The 19319-nt window shown below is 38.2% G+C and overlaps 1 protein-coding gene across 1 annotated transcript; it reads right to left on the minus strand.

The window, feature by feature from the left end:
• Positions 1-7438: 7438 nt before the first annotated feature.
• Pino (protein pinocchio) lies at positions 7439-19016 on the minus strand. Its single transcript, XM_045736552.2, has 5 exons — positions 18918-19016; positions 12609-12701; positions 12374-12508; positions 12046-12175; positions 7439-11728 (listed from the first exon to the last, which is right to left on the minus strand). Exons 2-5 carry the CDS (start codon positions 12650-12652, stop codon positions 11597-11599), a joined length of 441 nt encoding a protein of 146 aa, XP_045592508.1. The 5' UTR covers positions 12653-12701; positions 18918-19016; the 3' UTR covers positions 7439-11596.
• Between the last annotated feature and the right edge of the window lie 303 nt (positions 19017-19319).

Here is a 19319-nt window from a genome sequence, read left to right on the forward strand (position 1 = left end):
CAATCTTAAGCCCACTTGATGTTCTTGTCTGTGTTCCATATGTTGTTAATTGAAGATCAGCTATTAGCCATGTTATAGTACTGTATCTTTTCATGTGCGATTGTTCTTCCTTTACTCATACAATGTCATATCATCTAATTCTTAATGCCATCTTAATTTTTGTGTATTTTTGGCTATTTGTATTTATTTTCAAGAATAAAAAACATGAAAAATACCAGAGTAACATTCTATTCACTGCTTCAGCAAGCTCATACTTCTGTCAGTACTTTATATAATCTTATCAGCTGCTTTTAGTATTAGTATTTGTTACATTGAACTCGTCTAATGTTTCCCTTGGCTGCACATCTACTCACCTTTTATAATTTTCAGTCAATATTCATGACTTTGATGGGATAAGAAAGTATAAAGAAAGTTGAAATAGGTACGCACTGCACATACCTGGAGAGGGTTCTAGCAGTTCTTCTGTTCCCTGAGCCTGGCCTGCGCCAGGCTTGACTTGTGATAACTAGCTCCAGGCTGTTGCTTGGAGCAGCCCGCAATGCCCATATATCCTCTACAACAGGGTTGGTCCAGCACTTCTGGCAGGAACTTATCTAAATGCTTCTTGAAGACATTCACCTTTGTTTCAGCCATATTTCTAATGCTTGCTGGCAGGGTGTTGAACAAGTGTGGACCTTTGTTGTACAGACAGTACTCTCTGATTGTGCCTATGGCACCTCTACTCCTCACTGGTACTATTCTGCATTTCCTTCTGTATCTTTTGCTCCAGTATGTTGTTGTTCTACTGTTCAAATTTGGGACCTGGGCTTCCAATATCTTCCATGTGTATATTATTTGACACACCTCTCATCTTCTTTCCAGAGAGTACATTTTGAGAGATTTGAGGTCTCGATAATTTTGGTATTTTATCGTGTCTATGCATAGTTCTCTGTATTCCTTTATTTCCGCAATCTCTCCTGCTGTAAGGGGTAGGGAGTATTGAGCAGTACTCAAGACAGGAGAGTACCAGTGATTTAAATAGTTTTTGCATTGCTGTGTGGGATCTCTGGATTTTAATGTTTCCATAATCTATCTTATCATTTTCCTGGCTGCCACTATATTTAACCGGTTACATTCACTAAGTGTCAGGTCCTTAGACATCATATTTCCCAGATCTTTTACATGTTGCTCTCATTCTGTGAGTAGGTCTGATTGTGCCCTGTACCCTGTATTTTATTTAAGTTCTTCGTTTTCACCAATCTTAAGTGCCTGGAATTTCATAAAGAAGTTGTCTGGATCCTCAAATTTCATGTTTATTGGGGTGCTAAACATAACCTCATACTGGCCTTTTAGGATTTCACAAATTTCTTTGTCATCCTCTGTGTATGAACCTTCAGTTGTAAGTACAGTATAGGTCCAATACTACTGGAGGTTTTTTATTTTGATTTCTCATAGATTTTTTATGTTTAACCCTTAGACAGTGGCTATGGAGAAATGGTCATACACAAAAATAATTTCTTATTGTAGAATTATTAATTTGTATGCAGAATTTAAGAAAAATGCAAAAATAAGTGAATATTTATTGTTTCACTGGGTGGGGGGGACATTGCAAGGCTGTGCCTGGCACTTCTCAATGCCTGGTGCTCTACTTTACTGACTCTTCCTGTTTTATCCTCTGATGTTTCACTGATCGTTTTATCACTTGTTTATTTTCATCCGCAGAGAGCTTTTATATCCATATTTGCATCATGCATGTAAAACCCTGACAATAATTGTTTAAATCATCATGTGATGATGACCGCATTCCCCTAGTAACATTCATGACGATAACAGCATTTGTAACAGGAAATGGTAGCAGGATTTTTTCATAGGTCAAGGTAAACATCATTACATCCACATAGCCCAATTATATCCATATTTGCATCATACATGTAAAACCCAGACAATAATTGTTTAAATCTTCATATAATGGTAACTGCATTACCCTGTGAATCAATAATTCATGACAACCGCTGTCTAAGGGTTAATTTTCATTCACGTGCAAGCATCTTCCCACAAATGCAAAAAGAAAAAGTCCTAAGATTATATTGTAACGGGGGTGCAGGAGGGTATGCCTGCTGTAACGGAGAGTGGATAGGAGAGATATAGGGAAATAGAAAATGGGAAGATGAAGGGTATACTGGAGTGAAAAGGGTAAGATGGGTAGGCTGAAGTAGGAGGAGAGAGGTAGAACTGCCACTATCCTGTCAGAACATAAAAACACATGCCGCCTAAAATTTACTCTCTGAGGAATCATTACTGTCTGTCACTGCACACACTAACTTGTGTTTTTAGTATTGTGTAAGAATTTTTTTTTTCAAAACTAATTTTTGTATTATAATAATTTTATAAAAATAAAATACTAACAATGACCTGTTATGTATGCTGTTACTGGGACATTGTTAAATAAATTATTAAATTCAGAAAATTTAATTTAACACATCTTTAATTGTCAAACTCAGGACTTTCATTATTCACTTTATTGAATATATCACTTCAAACACACACAAGAAAATTTACTTTAAAGTACTTTTTCAAAATAAACACAAGGCAAGGGAGTCTTGACCATGCACACAATCCTACCATACTAGGATGACAGAAATACACTACACTTCGACTTTTCGCAAATATCATGGTCACGACAAACACAACTGAAATCTCTTGGTTTTGATACAGATGTCACTCCCCCACCACGGGTGTCGGCTGAGGTGGGGGAGGCTGGCCTGTCTGGTTCTCTATCGTCTCTCTCGACCCAAGACAAACTGAACTTGGCTGGTGCCAGGCCCTTGTAAGGTAAAGCCCCAACTAGGTTAACAGACATAAGCCTCACTAAGACACTCTAAAATTACCCTTAGAAAAACCACATGGTGCCAGGGTCAGCCTCTTTCCCATGAGACGTGGTCTAGTAGAGGCCATAAACCACGCCTCATTTACCCGAACTACACTCTGCCCCTCACACTCGCAACCACTCGTTTGTTAAAATACAGTATACCAATTCTGTATTACAATTAGTTAACGTGGTTTAATTTTGCTCTAATTTGTTGTTAGACCATAGCACCAGTTAAAAGAATCTCATCAGCATGATGGTTTTCTATTGGGAAATTATCTTAGATAATTTTCTCCCAGCCTAGGCTTCATTTTCTGAGGTGCTGTTGGATTATGAAAAGGAAAACGATTTAGCTATTGGTAATTTCTTTTGTCTAAATTTTTTTAAGATGTGTAAATGGGCAATGACTAAGCTTTATTACAGAGATGTGCTGTTGTGAGTGCAAATTCTGAGCAGCATGGCAGTTAAAGGCTGTTATTGTTATTGGATATTATAGTGCCATAAATGATGTCCTTCCGTCTTGTACAGGAATCTATGGTATATTGTATATACAGATACTTTGTGTAAGCTCTCTCTTTCTCATTTACATTTTTTATATCCCAGTTTAAAGAGAAATTGCATTAGCTCAAAACTTCAAATAGAATGCTTAGTCTTTAATCAGTTTTGCATCTTCCATTACTACTAATATGGTGTACAGGTGACCTGCATTTTGCACAGTATCAGCTGAACTAGCTTAAAAGTGACTAGCTTTGGAGAAGCTAGTCACTTTTCTGGCAGGGCTCCTGCAATGGCTTGTCAAGCTAAGTCCTGATCCAGCCATGCCATACCATGAACCACCAGACCTCTGAGATCACTTTTGCATTTACTCAAATTTGATCAAAGATTTACTCAAAACTGATAAAAAAAAATTAACAAAAAAAGCATAAGCACAACAAAACAAGTTGTGTACCAGTTGAAGAAAATTAGATACTCTGATGGAAACAAGACAAGAAAATGTTGCCATGAGGTAAATGGATTAACTCTGAGTTATCTAACATCTACCAGGCAATAGCCAAGATCACTTAAAGACTCCAGCCCACTTTTACTTATTTGTCTAGTCGCAGCATAGGGGGCATGGAACCTCTGACAGGACCCAACCTCCACTTCACATGGCATTGGCAATTCCTGGAAAATTCATTGTTGGGGCCACTGCTTTGTTGTTTTCGTTTTCCTTCATGATTGTGTTATGTCGCCCACGTTGTGTGTCCTAGCTTTGTATTTAGCTGTGACTGTGTTCCAGGGTTTCTTTCTTGGACGTTAGCTCCCATATTCCCTTTTCCACCAGCAATAATTATTTTGGGTTCCTCCACTGAGCTGACTCCTCGTGGGTCACTTTGCTACCAGGTAGCACACGGGACCTGTTCTCCAGTGCAAAGTGTGTTGATGGGAAGTGTAGTAATATAATTAGCTGTGTGCTTGTTGCAGTTACACTTGGCCTCACTCCTTGTGTATGGGCCTTGTGCTGTCTTTGAGGGTGCACCTGGGTTGCTAAGTGATTGTTCTTGTCCATGGCTACACTTTCCTTATGCCGAGCATGCTTGTCTGTGTGACGATCCAGTTGGCTGGTTTTCCTTGTCTTTTTTTTTTTTTTTTTTTTTTTTTTTCTCTCTCTCTTCACCTGGTTAAGGCTTCTGCATCTATTTCCATACTTGAATCTGCATTTTTGCAGTGATCACTGTTTCCCCATGATAATTGCCTATTTTGGCCTTTGCCCTTGTGGTTGGTGCTTTAGTAACCCAGTGTCCAATGGTACCAGTAAATGACTTCTGCCTTTGTGGTAACTTAGTAGCTTTGGCTCCATTTTCTTTTCATAACCCTTGTGTTTTTTTGGGCTTCAAGTGGACTGTGGCTTCCTTGTGTCTTTGCCTTTTATTTCAGGTGTGACAATGTAAATGCTGTTAAGGTCATAATTCCTGTTTTTGGGGCCTCCCTCTGCATCTTCAGATCTTGTGAAAGTTTTTTAAACTCAAGATTTTCATTTTTCTGTTGATTGAGGCTGTGTGGGGCATTGGCTCACGTGTCTCAAGAGTTTCAGCAATGAGTGGCATAACACCAGGGGAGGGGATATGAAGGCATCTCTTGTTACCTTCTCTTGATAACCTGAACTGAGCATTTAATTAATCTTGGGGAAGTTGCCACATTATTTTATGTCTAGGGAGCCATCTAAATTTTTGAAAGTTAAGGAAAAAAAAAGAGAGAATTAAACAAACTGGGATGTATTATCAAAGTATCCCTTAGAACTGGGAGCACTGTACTTTATACTGATAAGATTGTTTGAATTTGTAATACCAGACAAAATAAATGACTGTCTTTACTAAGATAAAGACACACAACCCATCAGACATCACTTCTTACATATACCAAGCCATCCAGATTTACTTACAATGAGATCTTTAAACAGGGAACAATTATCAGACAAAACTTCCACTGACGCGATTTATATCCTACTTCAAATACACCCTTGTCCACGGCCTTCTCCCTAACCCATTCTACAGTTACAAGCTGCTGACTTATCCTCAAAACCGCCTGTTTTGTTTCCAGGCCACTTGCTTTCCCAGTCACCTGGCTCTCCTCCTCAACATAAATTACACCAAATACACACGAACTGAGTTACTGGGGAAGCTCTGTTCTATGCACAAATAATACTGAACTGACAATTATGACACCTTCCTGCTTCACTCTGTGCTGAAATCTCGGCAGTCCATCCTTATAAACAAAGGCCAAAGTCCATTCCATGCACCCGCCAAACCCCGTTTATGAATGTAAAACGGTTTACACAAGACTCGCAACTGATGACGTTCGAACACTTCCGGAAGAAGTGCTTCGCTGCCGAATTTTGTTCAGAGCACGACGCTGTAAAGGCTTCACCCACGTACTACAAATACAAATAATTGCCAACATAAACTAAACACTTAACCTAACCAGTGCCTAAACATGTACAATATATTAATATATAATAATAATAATTTATATTTGAGAAAATTCCTGTTTTGAATGAAGAGCATGTTAAAATTGATGAATGCATCTTTGAGGGTTGTCCACTGGATAGAATAGACTTGGTCTGAGGACGGGTTGGAGAGTGCCACCTACCTGGGTCTCTCACACACACCCTGAGACAACAGTCTGTGTTAACTGAAACCATGTGAAAGGTGCTTCTGGATCACATTGTCTCTATACATATATAAATTTACAGGCCCTAGACTCCTCCCATTTCACTCACTGGTGTGGAAAATACTCCACATATTTGATTGAGGCCAAATTTGCAAGATGGTCATTGCAGTCTTTAAAGGTACTGCCCTGTGATGTGACCCTGATGATGATGATCTTTCTTTGAAGTTGAAGATGACTATGATTGCAATATCAGGTCGAAGATCGATGGCTGTGTGTCTGGAGATGGCTTAGACCAATCTGGGTCCAGAAGGCTCGCCCACACAAGGGATATACAGTATGTGGGTGGGTGCTATTGTAGAGCTGGAGGTTGCTCTAGCTTTGCACACAGCGCGTTTCCTCCAAGCCTTCACGGCCTACAGTCCTGAGCAAGCAACTTCCATGTGCTGGGGTTGATGTCCAAGTCTTTCAGCATCACTTTGAAGTAGTCCCTAAATGGTTTCTTCTGCCACCTAACTGGACGCGTGCCCTGACAATTCTTAATACATCAACTGTTTTGGTATACATTGTGTGTTGCCTTGGGCTCTTCCCCCCAAGCCTGGTTTCTCTTCAAGTGTTTGTTACCTCTCCTCCTTCCTGATGTCCCATTTTTTGTTCTGTGGTTAGCTAGCTTCAGGGTGCCACCAGGGGACACCCTGAATCAGAAACCCAATGTTAAATGTATCAAAACACCTCTTTCTGGACACATCCTAGTACAGTAGCTCCATGATTCACTCCTCCTCCTCCGTGTTCGTTGGTTCATTGTGCGTTGTTCATCAGCTCTAGAAATGAGGTGGAGTTTTTACTGAAGGCTGGGGCCAGACAGGCAGTATTTGGTACTAATGAGTTTGAGTTAATCTGATGTGTGTGAATCATTTGGAAGTTTTGAGGCTTTGTTTTCTGTATACCATCCAGTCATCTGTAAAGCTTTGCTGACTTTCTGAAGGCTTCTTCTAGTGGGGTGGCAAACTGTCACCTGTTCCCTGTGCCTCTGTGAAGGGGCCAGGTTCAGGCTCTGGCAGATCAAACAACTTTTGCAACTGATGTGACCCTTTAGTGCGTAGCAATCTCAGCAAGATAGCTTCAGGGAGCCACCAAGGCTCCTCCAGACAGAGACGTTTCATTACAGATTGCTGGGTATTAAATTACCTACTAATTATTTAAAACTATATCAAATTCTGTACATCAATAAGTATTCTTTAATCTTATGTTTTGCTCGAGTCAATTAACCACACTTCTACCACTTGTATGTAGTAGTACATAATCATTCTTGAGAGTGATGTCCTTTTTTTTTTCCCCCTGTGGGCGTTTACCTTTTTTTCATAACTATATTTTTAATTTACCTTGGGTTTTAAAAGAACGGTAAATTTGTAAAGCACATTGGGGTATAATTTCATAAGACAATAATTTAAATGTATTATTTTATTAAAAACATTCTAAACACAGCCTGCAGAAAAAATATTATTTACAGCCAATAAACAGTAGAACAAAATAAATACAGTATTTCGATGAGTTATGTAGTAATGATGTGAAAAAACTTATATTTGAAAAATGTGTAAAATGCATCTGGGAATTCTGATTCTACAATGATAAAACCTGAATCTGATTATGGATATGAACTAGGTTTGATAGAAATGTACTATAGTATTTATAAAAGTTAAAAAGTTGAGGGTAAAAGGGAATTATGGACCATAATGCCAAATTTAGTTATAGTTTAACATTTACATGTATCCAAGTGGTTTTTAAAACACATTTAGTATGATGGCCTCGGTAATGTGCAAAAATTATGGAATATGTTTAAAGTATGCAAAATTGGTGGGGGCCTATTCAAGCTGTCTATCCCCAACACCTTACTCCCTCCTAATGGCCACAGCTGATGTTTGTCCAGGAGTTCATCACTCTACAAGTCTTTAATGCATTCAAGCTCTTAACCCCTTTTCTGCACCCTTTTATGTATTGATCCCCTTGTACACCCTTCTCCTTAAACAGTTCTCAAGCATTCTTCTAACGTGTCCATATCACCTAAGTATTAACCTTCACCCATTAAACATTTCATTGGCCATAGTAATTGCATTTAATAACTTAGTAAACAATTGTGTGTATATTACTTCACAGGGCATCACAATATGCAATACTGTAGAGCCATTACTAACTGCAATACTTTTGCCCTAATGTTTATGGCCAAGATTCTGTTTTAATCACCCTGGCAAACATGAAAGCAGCATATAATAAAAATAGGTGTAAACTATATATCTGCAAACAATATGGTACTGAATGTAGTGTTCTTGGTAAAAAAAAAAATCTAAGTTGCATATATATAGGAATAAAGCATACTGAAAATACAATATAGAATATGCATGTCTGAATGTTGCATAAATTGTTATGCAAAAGTTAAAACTGAACATTATTTCACAGCCCCTCTACAATTTGGCAATCTTCACAAAAGTATTCTTGATCAAGAGTTTATTGGTAAAAGTGACCATGCCAACAGTACTCTCTCCTTGCTGCTCAGTGCTTTGGAAACATTCCAGGTAAGATTTTGTATGTGGCAGTGAAATTTTCTATAAAAGTACATCCTCATATGTACTACCTGTATATAATATTGCATAACTACCCTTTTGTTCAAACAAAAATATACTCACACATAAGCATGTATAAATAAAGCCTTACTATACATATACTTGTATACAGTACATATATATCTACATATCTTAAAAAAAAAAAAACTGTCAATTTAGCTGGCAAAATTGTGTAATATGGCAGTACTGTATAGTGGAAAGTTATCTGTAGTCTGTGTAATGCCTATGCAAGAAATTTATGCAATCTCAAGCAATACCTATGTGTATTTCACTAAATTACTGAAATAAATGCACTACATACAAAGACAGTTATATCCCATTTAGCAAGTAGGATCATGTCAAATCTAGAAATTAATTATTCATAAAATCTAGTTTTGCTGATCTGTACCCAATCACAATCTACTCAACATAATGGATTTTCAAAGCAATCTTATTTGAGAATTTAGAAAATTTTATCTTCGATTTATGTTCTGTAGTAAAAATAGAAATAAGCTGCCATTTTTTGGAGGGGGGGGGGGAATAGTTTTTCTGAATTCTGAACAATTCTGAATTAAAATTAAATTCCATAAAATGTTTTCTTTATACTTGTGCCACAAAGAAGTTCTATTTACTTGATGGGATTCTGGGAGTTGTTCTACTCCCTAAGCCTGGCCTCAAAATTAAGATTAATTTAGATTAGGCTTTAGATTAAGGAAATATTTAAGCCTTGTTCCTTTCCAAAAGTTTAGTGGTTGTTAATAACAGTGTTACAATAATGGTCTGTTTAAAAAACTGCTGTATGGCACCCAGTATTCATGCAACAGCAGCACTATTTCTAGAAAACTAAATTCTGTAAAGTTAAGCCCTTATTTTTCTACCACATACCCAGTAATCATTTTGCTTAAAATCAATATAAACTGTATACACTGGACTGGTACACACACTAGCAGATAATGTATTAAGGTGTAACAACATTCTAAAACATTTTGTGCAACTTCTAAACAAGACAGTAACTGGTCTCTGCAGTACATTTTTAAAACTGTTGCACCCAGCAGGCAAACTCATGAATGATTGGGGAAAAAAAAAAGAGAGATGTAATACCAAAGCTAAATACTGTATTTACATTATGAGGGGAATTGTGCAAGATCAGTATAAAATTGATAAAACATCGTTCACAAAAAAATGAAATCCAACGGCTTTACAGTTAGTCTTTTACACAAATATTTCCACTTGAGGGGGAGCCAACATCTACAGATAACATATACTGTACTCTTGAGAAAAGTACAGATGCAATGTAAATGTAAAGATAAGATAGTTACAACTTTCATTCTATAACAATTTATTAGCTGGTATTTTTGAGTGTTAAGGTGGATTGAACCAAATGCCTGTACATTAATTGCAAACAAGATTCCAAATTCAATACAAACCACTGTACATTATGCAAAATGTTGGTATAATTCTGAATGTGCATGTTAATACTGTATTTAGAAAATTAGTACAATAATTTTGCTTGTGCTTGTGGTGATAAACAAAATGAGTAGTGAACAGTACAGGTATTTTGCAAAAGTAAGCATAATACTAGCAAATTTAAGGATCTCTCAAAAATACAGCTGCTGCAAGAGGAGGAGGCATTTGCTGTCATTAATACTCAGATTCGAACATTTGTAAATATATATATATAAAACAAAATATGGTCAGGCTTTCTTAAAAGCATATACTTTTAACTCAAATGATCATGTACATCTAAAACATTTTAAGTATTTAACAGCCACTGATTTGTTATGCAACACTACTAGCCCATAGATAACCAGAAATGTTATTCACTGCATAGTTGATTAGCACATTACATAAATACTCTATGTAAAATTGTAATCTTTACTTGCATAGAAAAATGCAAGTTACTGTAAATTCTTCTGGTTAACAATGACAAACTTCCTAATTTGTAATTTAAATAAGATATTTGCATGGGCTAAGTAGAAACTACTTCCACCAGGTCAGGTTGGTTACAGAATAACGTATTATAAACAGGTGCAGGATCTTTTGCATCCTGGTCAATAAGCAGGAAACAGTAACTGTATATTTACTAGACACAGCCTTCACAAAATAATTCTGTTATTCCATCACACTGCATGTAGCACGGCACTATCCTCGCCACCAAGAAAATAAAATTTAACCACGAACATACATAGGTGGCTTCAAAGACTAGTGGCTAGTGCCTGTTTAATTTTCTTGCCACTTTGGGACAAGAAAAAAAACTACTTTACCTTGCACAACCTGTGTCCTCAGAATGGGTATTATACATAACCTCAATTTTTTGTTTTGTACTGGCTAATATCACATGATTATATCACACATTCAAAGATTTAACTTCTTCATATATACATGAAAGACTTAAATCCATTTTAGAGTTGGAGTATAAGATATAAAAAAAAAATCTGCTATCTCTGCACCTGTTTAATGCACTTGAGCTTTGCTGCACACTCATACACCAAGTAATATTCTCCCGATACTTGCGAGGTCTGGCAATATTATATTGCTCCGACTGAAAGCAGGAAACCCTAGTCGTACAAGAATGATAATGATAGCCCTCTACACACACAAAGGTCATATTTTTTTGTCATATTAAATATATCCTCCGTGTTGTAATTCCCATTAATGTTTCTATCAAGCTCTGATCACTGTCTACCCTTGACAATATAACAAGTTCTTGTTTTGGCTTAATCATATAAATTAATTAAATATTAATGTGAGAGTAACTTTAATTTTACAAGGTTTTCACTTCGCATATTCATAATAGATACCCTTTAAGACTTTATTAATTGCCATCGAGCACCAATGATGAAATAAATTACATTGATAAAAAACAGAGAAGCCAGGATTATCATTATCATGGTTTAACTTCTACAGGAGAGTAATGCAGCAGGTAAATTGTACCTGACCTGCTGGGCTGTTATAGTAGTGCCACCCATGCAGAGATTCTATGGGAGGAACCTCTGTGACTATGGACTCATGATGATGTTGACAGGTCTTCCAATCCTTGTACCAAAACATCTTCGGCAAGGAAAGAGGGCACCGCTGGTCGCTCTTCACTGGAAAGCCCACATTCTCCTTCCCAATGTGCTTTTCCCACACTGTGTGACTGTAAAATTATTAATGTTAACATTGACAATTTTCTAACATTCAAAACTATGTAACTGAACTGAAACCTTATTTTGGGTTTTACTTATTTTAATGCAGTTCTACAAAATTAATTGAACCAATTTATTTATTAAAATGAAGAATGCTCCTCTCCAATTTTTTATATTTTGACAAGTATAAATGTCAAGTTTGTCATTAGTATACGACAAAGTTCCCAACTGTAAAATCGCGTATTAATTATAAAAACATGGCATGTTTACTGTTTATTTTCTAACCAACAAAAGACAACTACCATTTCATATAATATATTATACTCACCATTGAAATATCCCTTCGCCAGGAATTATGGCATTTTCCATCACATAATGGGCACGGCCGTTCTAAGGAGTATCCCCCACACTCTCGGCAGTCAAGAGAAACGTGATTATCGCTCCAACTAACTCCACAACTGTTAAGAAGTCATTACAATTAGAAAAAGAAAATTATTGAACAATATAGTGTACTCTTAACAGTTTAAATTATTTTACTTATCTCTACTGTACATAAAAGAATTAAGTTTAAAGTACAGTACCGATTGTGATTTTAATTAAAGTATTATATTTTTGGAAGTGTAAAATTACCAGGATTAACACAAGTAAATACTTACGTGTAACAGGAATTAAACTGAGAACGAAGGTCTTCAATTGTCATCATGGGCTCGGCAACCTGGGCAGGATACTCGTGGGTCATCAGGTCAAGTCGTGCCAGGCTCTCACTACTCTCACTCCTGGATACCCAACTGCTGCAATGTTAGTTTTACATTAGTCAAATATAATTGCAATTTAAGTGCGGTAATATATCTGAATATTCAAAATTTATTCTTTACTATAAAAGAAATATACCTGGAGGAAAAGTAGTTGTCAGTTTGGACCATTCCGCAAGACATTGCTGGATGCAGGCAACCGGAAGGCAAGTTGAGCTTAACACGCTAGACCCTGTGAGAAGACAATAAATTAGTGGAATGCCTGCAAACTAGTAATCTTAATGCAGAGACAATAAAATAATGATAAATAATTGTACAATAGTTCCCCAAAATTTAAGTGTGCAGTATTTAAGTCAACACTTTAAATTTAATGCTGACACCACACCAAGTAAAATACAAATGACTGGTTACTGTTTATAAGATAAAGCACAACATGCAAAGCTAAACTAACAATCTAATACTCTCCGAAAGAATACAAACTTCTTTAGCAAATTAATGCCATTTGATTTTACTAAACCATAGTAACATTTCCAGGGTGATTAATAATTTCATTAGAAACCCAGAATAACTAAGCCAAGGTTGCATTATACACGTGAAACTGGAAAACATTTCCATGTCTTAATAATATGAATCAGTTTTTATAATGTAATTTAGGATATATTGTCCATAGATAATTTCGGAGCCTACAAAAAATTTAATGCTATAAATTTTCCATTACTTAAAATTACCATTTAGGAAGATTCATAATACATTATCTAGAGCATTTGAATCTGCTGTGATTTTGTGTAATATTGCAAAGTACCGAATGCTGAATTAATGTTACTGCATAAAAACAAATACGGACATTCATACATGCCAGTAAAAAGCACTCCTCTAGGCCCACTTATCACTTCACAACCAGATAAAATAAAGATATTGATGTAGTCGATATTAGATGGGGTACCTGGTTGTGCATGGGTCTCCCCTGCCCCATCAGAAAATTTATTATTACAAAGCAATAACTGCCGAACAGATCTGTGGGAAACCAATCAATGCCCCCGTATTTCCTGGCATAAAAGATGCCTATTTACGGTGATTCATACAGTACTGAAAGATATTTTAAAGTTTGTACTCCAACTCTTATCGCCTATAAGATCAGCCGTATAGTTTATATTTTGGGCAAGTGAATTGCTTAACAGGATGTGAAACTTTTATTTTTGGATGTGATGTTTTGTTTTGCCACATGAGGCCACCAGGCCTGGGCACCATCACAGCACTCTGCTTCTGTTGTCAATCACTCATTGCAAATGGCTGACAGGCGGATGAAAGTTTAATATTACTTTCAAATTTTTAGGGGCATTTTTCATTTAGATATTTAATGTTTCTTAATAGTGACAGTCGTTAAATAATGTATGATGTATCAGGCGTGGGTTATGTATACTGGGTGGCAAGATGACGTGAGCTTCCTTCATAACTGCCGACGTATCTTAAGCAAGTTTTCTTAAGTTTGTGATAACAGACTGTAATAACTGCTTATTTTCCATATTTTATTATTAACAATGACTTTTGTGCCTTGCAAACTTGCCCAGTATGCTTGTCCTGCTCCCTAGCCTACGGCCCTTGGTCTCCTATCCAAGTCCTGAAAAATGGAGGTCCTTTTTTTTTTTTTAATTCCAGCGAGGAGCGGGAAGCCTCTTTACATAAACTTTATGAAAGTTGCTGTAATTAGTAACTAATAATTTATTTTTATGTAATAAGTTGCAACTATCTATTTAAATAAAGTACGTGTATAGTGTATGTTTACACTATCAAAGCTTACAATTCCTGTTCTATGGGATAGGAAGCCTGTACTTCATGGTTGGTCTCCTCTAGGCCAACTACTGACCTTCCACCAGGATGCAACCCTAAACAACTGCCTAATTCTTTTTAACTATTTTAGTGCTATGTGAACAGGCCATCATCATTGGGAAACGTTCCCAACCGTTCATGTCCTGGTCGAGGTTTGAAGCCGGATGCCTTGGTTGAGTCCCGTAGACCAATGTACTACAAAACACATTAAATCAATACGGCAATATAGATCTCTCAATTCTGGCGGCAATATAGATCTCTCAATTCTGGCGAAACTTACTGAATCTTGCAGCTCCAAGTTCTAATTTAGTGTCGACATATGTTTACGAATTACTGGAAGTTGGACAAATTTGACATTGTTTATGATAAAGATATTATGGTCTCAAGTCTTGTCATGCCGTGTACAACCGTCTTATTCTTACACAATGGCAGCCGCTGACGCTTCAGAACCAGCATGATTGCTTCACACAATGGCGCAACCTTCCCTGTTGCAGCCGATAGTGTTTTCACCAGGCAACTAAAATGATTCAACTTATATAAGGTGGCGCAGTTTGATAGATAAATTATAGGTGATATAGTTTCGTTATTGTTGGGTGCAGGAAGCCTGTTTGGCTTATCTCGGATCCCTTCGCCATCCACTGACCTTCACAAGGATGCGACCTTGTATCATTAACTTACTCCAGAATCTCTATTAGTCTTTCTCGGCTTCATACGGAATGTACAGTGGGTGTGTATATTATATGGTCAGGCTATACAAATATAATGCGAGTGTTATTGAATCTTATCGTCACAAGAGACGAGTCAGTTTTGATGAACATGTAATAATTAACACAAGTATTTAGTTTTAAAACGCTAAAGAAAAGCGGTCACCTATGCCATTTGTTTGAAGAGCAGCATTCATTAGGTATATAATATAAAAGAATCTACAAGATTTCTTAACATGATGACCATGATCAAACGGGATTTTAATACCCCATGTATAATGGACTTGGGAAAATCCCGTTTAAAATCTATATAATGTAAAACTCATTACAAATAATTATACAACTGCGTTGTATTCAAGATTTATTCTAAAACAAATTAAAGGAAATGTTTCGCCAATACGTCCCACCAATTTTTTTTCTTCCAAATGTTACGAAATTTTAGACCAAAGCTGTCAGCCTATGCTGTAGCACATAATCAATGGCTGTACCCTCACTGTTCCTCCTCTCATGTCTGGACCCGACCAGCCCTCACCCACCTTCTCTTGACTTCATCGATCCCTGGCAAATGATTATCTTGCTACAGCCAATATTTATTATGATCCAATACGTCAATGTGTAACATTATCTACGACTAAATATTGGCGGTTGTGCCAATAATTTGAAGAGGCAAATACCGATTTATTAGAATCAGCATGCATGACCATGGCAGAATTGCTACGTATGTACTAAAATAAAATTATACGCACGCTCATGTGAGGATGACATTTTTCAATGTGTATATCGAAATTTAAAAACCAGGCAGTAAAAAAATACCGAAATGTGAAGCGTAAGTAGGTACATGTTTAAACATTTTCTGGGTCTAACTTGATGCAAGAAGCCAAACTTCCAACAAGGTAGGCGATTTCCGTAGGTTGAGGAGCAGCGCGGTAGTAACGTGCGGCCTTACCCAGAACTGTGCGGGGCTTCTGTTTCAACAACCTAGCCAGCTCAGTGCCTGCCTCCATCCCTTGCCAGACAGGAAGAGAACTATAACTTTTTCCTTTTGTTATGTGGCGTATGTACTCGTTTTAAAACACGTTGAACATCGCAAATAAATAATTTGTCACCACATTGCGGTGATCCCAATTTAACAATTGTTTCATGTGGTGTAATCGAAATGTCATCAACTCCCTACGAATGAAAATGCGATACTGCAAGTCTATCCTAATGTTAGCACAAATAATAACTTCCAGAACAAGATGCAAGTTGACTGCTACCATAGCAGATGAATCCATGAAGAATTTAACTAAGTGGCTCCTGAAATACACTTCATTCTCACACAGTATGCAAGAAAGCGCTTCTTCACAAATTACAATGAGCGATGAATGAGCTAAAAGGGGAAGTGGTTGAAGCTAACTCAATACAGTTTCAAGATTTGATATGAGAAGCAATTACGAAGGCTAGGAACTTAGTTTATTAAGGACCGCTTACCAGTCAAGTCCCGAGTGACAGCAGAAAGGTTAATCTCGTCTAATTGGTTCGGAACTGGACCCCTAGTGTTCCTTAAGCACAGTTATTTATATGTGTAGTGAACTAGTTACATTTAAAGTTGCTTAGCCAAACAAACATGCACGGATTTCAACTAGTTACAGAGTTAATGCTGTAACACCCCTTTGCTAAATATTGGGGTTTAGCTACAGAGTAAGTTATGTGCCTCTGTAACCTATAGCCCACTCGCTAGGTGCACGGTGCAAGAGGGTGGGGAGAAATTGCAAAAAAAAAGGCAACTGAAAAATGGGGCACCAAGAGCTGGAAGCTCGCCAATGAAACACATCCTGGCGAGTAAAACAGTGAAGTGAGCTTTACGCATAAATGTACTAACAAACCAAAGTGGGCCTGACAGCTGAGTGGACAGCGCTTCGGATTTGTAGTCCTGAGGTTCCGGGTTTGATCTCCGGTGGAGGCGAAAACAAATGGACAGTTTCTTTAATCCTGATGCCCTTGTTACCTAGCAGTAAATAGGTACCTGGAAGTTAAGACCGCTGCTACGGGGTGCTTCCTGGGGGTGTGTAACAAAAAGGAGGCCTGGTCGAGGACCGGGCCGCATGGACGTTAAGCTTCGAAATCATCTCAAGATAACCTCAAGATAAGCATATGGAGCTGGGGCTGCAAGTGTACAAGGAAAATAAAGTGGCTAATAAATTGTACAAATCTATGGTGAATTCCCATCTGGACTACTGTATTCAAGCACAGTGACTTCGCCTTGAAACGCACACATGTGACAACAGGTTCAAGCTCACCAAGCCACAATGTAGGATAGAAAATAGATGTTGAATTTTAAAATCCTGCTAGAAAAAACAGGCCAAATTTGGGGGAGGGAGATGCACTGACAAGCCGCTGGCATCTTGTCCACGTCAAGGCCACTAAAACTATTGTGGCCCACGAGTAAATTCAGGTATAAAAACTTTAAATCTACTATATAAAAAAAAGAGTACAATATCTAGACGACAGCTGTCGAGCCAAATCTCATTCTGGGTATAGACAATTAGGTCGGTACATACCCACAGCGCCAACACTTGAGACCATACATCTCTCTTCAAGCAAAACTAAACTGGGTGAGAATACTTTGAGCTACCTCATCCCTTTGTGTGTATTTTACCTCAATAAACTTATTTCAATTTCAACAAAAGTAAGCTGGAATAAACAGATTTATTCTACCAAGCAGCTTAACCTCAGAGTCACGAGGAAAGAATTAAAGAAACTAAATCAGTAGAAGAGAACAAACAATGGACACTTATCTTTATGGGAATAGACTAGATCAGACTACTGGGCATGTAAGGAGAAAACAAGTGGAAGGTACAGTGAATGAACGACAGCTAGGATATCTGAATAGCAAATAAAGAGAGCTAATTTTGGAGTCTAAGTGATGGAACCAGACCTTTTACACAAATGTAGTTATGACAAGCCCAAAGGGTTCAGGAACCTGTCCCCCATTAGATTGAAGGTTTAAAGGCGGAACCCAATAACTGAATGTCAACCGTATCACGGAAGCTGCATAACTGAAATAGAACCTGAAGACCTCAAAGAACCCTCAAACTCCGTGAATCACACAAGAATGTCTACTCCACACACACGACCCTTTTGCTTTTGTAATCCAGTCATGCACTCTGAAGACTTTTATTGAATACACAAATCGTTAAGAGAAAATTGCATTTCCCTGAAGCCTTGTGGAGGGGCAGGGGCGTCTGCGGTACGCGCACACACATGCGCACATACATGCACACACCCATACACACACGCACACACTAGGGGAGTATGCAGACGCGCGGGAGTCACGCCGCGGGGCGACCACCGCCTGGGAACTTTCCACTCGTGGCGGCGTGTTTCCTGACGCGTGAACCACACCCACCATCCCTGCCGTGATCTCTTATATTGTCGCCCTCGGTGGCTCCATCGCCTCTCCCCGCCTCACCGTTCACGGCTACGTCCACCACTCTCTTCTAGCTGATGTACCAAGTTACCATTACTTCGGCAGAACAAATTTTTCCACTGGAAACACTCTTGGAAGCATCTTCATTTAAGATAAACAATTGTTCAGGTTTGATGTTAGATATTGGGCAGCAGTTCCGTCGATACACATTGATGTGTCAAGTAGAAAATACGATGTTCACCATCCTATTAGTTGCATATGCTATATATATATATATATATATATATATACACACACATATATATATATATACATATATATTTATATACATGTATATATATTATATATACACACTTTCACAAGCCAATGCCTCCTATACGCACGTAAATATCCATAGGCTCGCTGTTACCACCAATTTTCTCAGCTCACGTCAGACATTAAAGCCAGGTTTCTCTGCTGCAACACTTATAAACACAAGTATATGTATATAAAAGTTAGAGATATTTACCGATGATCTGCTAACACAACCTCTCCTGAAGGCGGCAAGACAGCTACTGAAAATGTTTGAGTGCAGCGCGCGCGGCCGCACCTCCGTCTGCCCCCCCTCACTCCCCAACATCCCCCAGACCCCCAATAACTCCTCCCCCCCCCTCAGATAACCCCCAAGGGCTCCCCCCCCATTATTCCCCAGACCCCAATGGACATTCCCCCTAGCCAGTGCTCCATGGTACCCCATCCCCTCCCCGGCCGGAGAGCCTCCCCCAGCGGCGGGGTCCGCCTCCACAACGCACCAATCACCGCCTCGCTGGCAGCACACGCGCAGTTGCTGGTTTGCTTCTGTGTGTATGCATTTTTTCATGATGACAAGCATGCTTCAGCCTCATGAATCCTCGTGTTGCATGCTGGCTAG

The sequence above is a fragment of the Procambarus clarkii genome, chromosome 18, assembly GCF_040958095.1.
Source record: "Procambarus clarkii isolate CNS0578487 chromosome 18, FALCON_Pclarkii_2.0, whole genome shotgun sequence".
Lineage (NCBI taxonomy): Eukaryota > Metazoa > Arthropoda > Malacostraca > Decapoda > Cambaridae > Procambarus > Procambarus clarkii.